The sequence below is a fragment of the Cnephaeus nilssonii genome (assembly GCF_951640355.1).
Source record: "Cnephaeus nilssonii genome assembly, chromosome: 2".
NCBI classification, from domain to species: Eukaryota; Metazoa; Chordata; class Mammalia; order Chiroptera; family Vespertilionidae; genus Cnephaeus; species Cnephaeus nilssonii.
Window position 1 is genome coordinate 114,472,893 of NC_137073.1, and position 6,000 is coordinate 114,478,892.

Consider the following 6,000-nt stretch of genomic DNA (forward strand, 5'->3'; position numbering starts at 1 on the left):
ACCTCCAGACCTGCAGGCCCCTCGTGGGGGCAGGAAGCACAGGTTCCTTGGCGGGTCTCTGGAGTGATGGGATGGGGGCCTCTCTTGCTCGCGCCCCTTGGTGCCCAGGCCCCGGCCCCACAGAAAGATCCTGATTCCGAGTCCCTGTGCCTGTGGCGTGATGCCTGCCTCAGCGAGGGCTCTTCAGGCCGGGCGCTGGCTGTCTTTCCTGGGACAGGGAGGGCGGTGCCGGCTCCTGTCTGGGTGGCAGCTCCAGAGGTCCAGTGTGACGTGGCCTGTGGGCCGCCTGTGCTCCGCAGAGGGCCCTGGTCTGGTAGAAGTCGCATGGGGCCACACGCCCCCAGGCCCTCAGGCGGGGCTGGCGACAGTTCCTTCAGCCAGTGTCTGCGTGTCTACCCTGAAATAGGAAAGTCCTTGGGTGTCAGCCGGGCCAGATGACCATGTGTGCCCCATCGGGCAGCAGTGTCTGCTGAGGCCCTTTCATGAGCCATGTTGGATTCTGAGCCTGGGAACATACAGGAAGTCGGGTGGAGTCCCTGCTTGTGGGTCCTGTGTATCATTCAGTCCCTGACTCCTCGGTCGCGTCCCTGTCTTCTGCCTGAGTCCGTGCTCCTCCCTCCAGCTCGCCAAGGCCTTGCAGCGTCCGTTTCGCTGGCTGGCACCTGCCGGCAGTGCCCCGCCTATTGCCCGTACCCCTGGTCTCTCCTGAGCTCCAGGCGCTCAGCTCTAACCTCTTGGCAGCATTTTCCTCTGGGATGGATTACCAGCAACTCCTGCTCCTCACGTCCACAGCTGAGCCTCTTCTGCTCCCTCTTCCCAGTTTTCCTTATTGGGATCACGGTCTTTTTAAGCCCAAGTCCTTTGAATTATGTTGAATCCTCCCTCACATCCCTTTACGTCTCTGCCCTTGAAAAATATTCAACTTGGCAGTTATCCCTAAAATGTTTCGAATCTGTTAGTTTCTTCTCTGTTTCCGGCCGTAATTTAGAGCCTTTTCAGTTTCCCTCTGCTTGTGGGCAGTAGCTTTCTAAACTGCCTCCCTCCCTCAGCCCCACTTTTGCATTAGAAATAACTCTAAAATGAAGTCTGACCCTCCTGGACATCGATTCAGAATAAACCCTTGCATGTCTCCCATCCCCACAGACTAACAGCTTTCAAACGTTCCCGCGTGACCGTCGGCCTCACCTGCCACTTGCTTCCTGGAATGGTCCGTTCTGGTCTGTGAAAGTGTCCTGTGGCTGGGCGGGCCGCACTCTCTCCTCCTCTCGTTCCTTCTCATCTCTCCTCTCCTTGGGCGTGGAATGCCTCGCCCGCCTGTTCCTCTGCCACACTCTTCCTGCCACCTCCTCAGTCAGTCTTCAAACTCGAAGACTCTTCTAAGTAGACATCATTTTAAACTGTTTACAACACATTGTACATTTATTGGAATGTAAGAAGTGTTCAGTAGGTGCTTTTGTAACACTAGATTGTTACAATAAATACATTAAAATGTCTACCATAAAATTAAAATGTGTAAATATTAAACTGCACATTTTAAAAGTATAGTAATTATTTTTATATAAATGGGCGTGAGCACTTCAGAGGCAGAGACCGTCATCTTCATCTTGGTGCTCCCAGTGCCCAGGCCCCGGCGTGCCTGGCGCAGGCGCATGCACAGTGGATAGGGAATGAGGAGGAGGAAGGCCAGGAAGGACCTGCAGATGCTGTCAAGGTTGATGGACGAGCGGGTGCTTGCTGGAAGGAGGTAGATCAGAAGGAAGCTCTTCCCTCTTTGGGGGAGGAGGAAGCACGTGAGGAGAAAGCAGCAGCAGTGATGGATGAAGATTCTGGATGCGCTGAGTCTGAACTGTTTCACGATGTTCTAGGAGGCAGCTAGGAGACAGGGAGAGCGGAGGAGCGAAGGTAGGTTTGGATCTGCCCTTTTCCCCCAGACTCAGCTGTGCGACTGCAGTTCCCCTCTCCATCTCCCAGGTCTCTGGGTGACCTTGTGCCTGTCAAGATGCTGGTGCCAGCTTTTGAGGGAGCATCCACAGCCTGGCCTGGCCTGGCCTCTGGGCCCTTATCTCATTGTTTTGCCCAGTTTGTTCAACAAGATTTTCTATGTGCGTCACGACGTGAAAAGCACTGACCTGAGGACTGGTTTGCTCATAACAGTTCATTTGAAGTTTAGTGATTTGATAAACAGTATTTTACATGGTAAAAGCAATGAGCAAAGAACAGAATTTTTGCATAAACTTACATTTCAGTGGAGCATACTTTTTATTGTTATACACACATTTTGTAGTTTTGCGTGGTCAGCACATGCAGTTGTAACTACTATGTCCATTATTTGACACAAACTTTTCCGCTAGTAGTTGTATATTTTGCAGATTCGTATTTTATATTGATCTTTGAGAGGAGTATTTGGATGACATAAGTATTCACCTTATGTTGTAGTTGTTATGATCTGTCTTTCAGGATTTCAGCAGATGTTTTGTGTGTTAATGGAAGAGGTAAAGTGAAGGACTAATCTTTTGTCTTTCAAGGATGGCTGGGGAGTTTTTAAAGCCGAACTACTTGTTTGTTGCTGTTGGACAAGTGGGTGGAGCATGCACAGATGTCCAGCAGACGGTCCTCCAGGTGGGCCAGTACTCCAAGCGCGAGAAGCTGGTCGAGACCCTGCGGAACACAGGTGCGCCGGTGCCTCTTGACAGGAGTCTGCTTTTTTAAAGCTGCTCTTAAGTGTTGTTTGGTATGAGTTTTAGTAAGTTTACTTTCATTATTGCTTCTTTTTTCAGTATTTGACTAAAAACTATTCCAGCAGAAAAATAGGGGTTTTTTGTTTGCTTTAGAAAATAGAAAGGCTTAGTAACGTATTTTTACATCAAGCTCTTCTCCACCAAAAGTGAGCTCTGCTGTATTTCTGGCTTCCCGTTTTTGCTTCCGAAGGCCTCCTGTGTTCATGGACTGGAAGCGTTTTAGCGCTGGAAGGGACTCTAAAAGACCTAACTGTACTTCTTCAGAATACTGAGGAGAAATCCAGTCCCCTTTCCCCCAAAGCCATTCTTATGGAAAGTCATCCCCTGAGTCTGTGTGAGTGGAGAGCTGGAGGCTGTGCTGGAAACAAAACTTCCAGGAGGGCCGTCTAAGGCCTCCCCTCGCCTCGCAGGGAGAGGAACTGGAGTGCTCACAGGCTGCACGCCCGCCTCCCTCCTCCCTGTAGCTGCTCTCTCTCAGTTGGAAGGGAAAGAGGCAGAAGAAGGCAAGAAACCATCTGATTTCCAAAAATGAGCAAAAGAAAGAAAGCATTTTTTAAAGGTGTCTGGTATTTATATACAGGGTGTCCCTCAGAAATATATATAGTACACACTTAACAGCTGAGTCAAACTGGATTTCTCTCTCTCCCCCGAGCCCACCCTTGAGGGGATATTTGCGTCCCGATCCGACCGGGCGGTTGGTGGAGGAGCTGAGAGGGCAGTGGTGGATGAGAAGGTTTCCTCCTCGCCTCCCTTTCCTTCTCCTGAGTTTTTAGTTTGCATGTTAGTCAGTTTCATTGTCTTCATTGTAGGTGATGAAAGAACGATGGTCTTTGTTGAAACTAAGAAAAAAGCAGATTTTATTGCCACTTTCCTTTGTCAAGAAAAAATATCAACAACAAGCATTCATGGGTGAGTAGATTAATACCACTTCCTAGGAGGCAGGTGGTATCTACTTGCCGCTTGTTCAGAAACGTGAGTGTATATAACGAATATGATAGAAACCTAGGTAGGATTCATGTTCAGAATTCTCAAAACCGAAACTATTATTCTTCACCTTCATTTCAAGGTTTTATTAGAACTAAGTGTCAGGGACGAGGGAGGTAAAGGCCTGTCTTAGGGCTCCTCCTCCCGAGAAGTGGGGACTCCTCTAAGGTGCCCCTGCAGGAGGGCCCGGTCCTCAGAGCCCAGGGCTTCCTCTGCCGAATCTAAGCTTCTTGGCGCACTGCGTGCTTACAACTTGTTAACCTGGCAGTGTTGGTCCTTCACTGGCACGTGTAAAATAATCAGTGACTGTGTAGAATGCTGAGGTTATACTTGTCAAAAACCTGTATTTTTTAAGAACGTGTTCTAATCAAATAGTGTTTCTTCCAAGACTAGAAAGATTATTAATAGAGATTATTAATAGGTGAGACTTGACATTTGTCATCTGGAGTTTACGGTTTAGCTGTATGTTATTAGCTGTTATCCCATCTGCCGCTGGGGATGGTGTTCTAACCTCAGAGTATTGCGGGAACTGTGTAATAGATGTGAGAGATAACATTAATGTCATATGTTGCTAGTATTAAAAAGAAATTTAATGTCAAATGCTTTTACTGGTATTAAAAATAAATTCATACGTCAAATGTCAAAGGCTCTCCTTATAGTTTTCTTCAGAGCTGTCCTAAAATTCGTGCTTTCCTTTCTTCCAAGTGACCGGGAGCAGAGAGAGCGAGAGCAGGCCCTAGGAGACTTCCGCTGCGGGAAGTGCCCAGTGCTGGTGGCCACTTCAGTAGCCGCCAGGGGGCTGGACATTGAAAACGTCCAGCATGTGATCAATTTTGACCTTCCCTCCACCATCGACGAGTATGTGCACCGCATCGGGCGCACCGGCCGCTGTGGGAACACGGGCAGAGCCGTCTCCTTCTTTGATCCCGAGTCAGACCGGCACTTAGCGCAGCCGCTCGTGAAGGTGCTGTCGGATGTAAGTGTCCCATCGTCGAGCTGCACGGAGTGTCCTCACCTCAGCGGGGAGGTCGGCACTGCACGCAGCGCATTCAGGAAGGTGGATGGCGGTCTTTGAGGCTGCATCTGCGCATGTGGTTCACGAAGTTCAATTGTTTTAAAGGCCCAGCAGGACGTTCCCGCGTGGCTGGAAGAGGTCGCCTTCAGTACCTACGTGCCCGGCTTCAGCGGGAGCAGCAGAGAGAACGTGTTCACATCGGTGGACACCAGGAAGGTTGGTGGGGACGCGGTTCAGACGGGGCTTCTAGTCACTCTGTGGAAGTATGTCTGCTACTGTGACGTGCTGAGAACCGCCAGCATTTGCCTGAGCCATTATTTTTATACCTGAAGGTTCCTGTAATATTTCTCTAAATTCCATATATGTAGGTGTTTTTGGTGTTAAAGGTGAGGAACTAACATCAAGGTTTATACTCATAAGTCCCCCTCTCCCAAGTGTGCTGGCATTTTAAATTCTAATTTGGTATCTTTTGAGCTTCCTGTAGGAATTCTTTATTTTTGGAATTCTTGCCACATGATTACTAAGATACATTCCTAGAGACATGAGTTGTACATCTTTTCTGTTGTGTCAGTTTCTAGGCAACAGAAACAGCGAGCATAGGAATCATGAAGTAGTTGCGCGTACTCATTGGTGTCAGAGCTTTTAGTTTCTCCATTTGCCAGAACTAGTGGCTTGAAGTGTTTTCCTTGACTTCCCAGGTGGAGCTGGGCCTTGTCCCCAGAGCTGGTCCTGGAGACTCGCGCTGCCCGCTCTCAGTCTGGGCAGTGGAGCCTGAGCGGTCAGCACACTAACTCGCTCTTTCTCTTTCTTTCTCTTAAAGAACTACCGTGGCAAGAGCACTCTCAGCGCAGCAGGCTTTTCCTCGTCACCAGTCCCTAACCCAGCAGACGACGAGTCGTGGGATTAAAGCCACGGCAGCCTTCAAGCTCTGATCGTTTTGATGCAGAGAAGCAGTTTTGATTTTGAGTTTTTAATGGAAGTGTGAAACCCAGTACTCGTACCTCCTGTCGTTCTGTTCTTACTCCTGCCCTTGAAACCCCTCACCGACCAGTTACGTGAGAGGCTGACGTTACAGCTTTGCAGCTGCTGATACAGACGGTGTTGCCTGGAAAGATTAAAGCATTCTAAACATCTTGCTTCCTTCTAGTGTATTCTTCAGGGATTGTAGACATGCTTCCTGTCCAAATGCTAGCTGAGTCTTAGGCTAGGGTTTATGACCCTATGATAAGCAGCAGCGTGGGTGGTGCGCTTGGTTAGAAATGA

The 6,000-nt window shown here is 49.0% G+C and overlaps 1 protein-coding gene across 1 annotated transcript in view; it reads left to right on the forward strand.

Moving 5' to 3' along the window:
• The window catches only part of DDX4 (DEAD-box helicase 4), a 38,035-nt gene extending 32,255 nt beyond the window's left edge, over positions 1 to 5,780 (forward strand). The window contains exons 17-21 of the mRNA XM_079800749.1: positions 2,526 to 2,671; positions 3,548 to 3,647; positions 4,428 to 4,698; positions 4,843 to 4,953; positions 5,558 to 5,780. Coding sequence (XP_079656875.1) covers positions 2,526 to 2,671; positions 3,548 to 3,647; positions 4,428 to 4,698; positions 4,843 to 4,953; positions 5,558 to 5,644 — 715 coding nt within the window. The 3' untranslated portion in view covers positions 5,645 to 5,780. The remainder of the gene's footprint in view (positions 1 to 2,525; positions 2,672 to 3,547; positions 3,648 to 4,427; positions 4,699 to 4,842; positions 4,954 to 5,557) is intronic.
• The last annotated feature ends 220 nt before the right edge of the window (positions 5,781 to 6,000 follow it).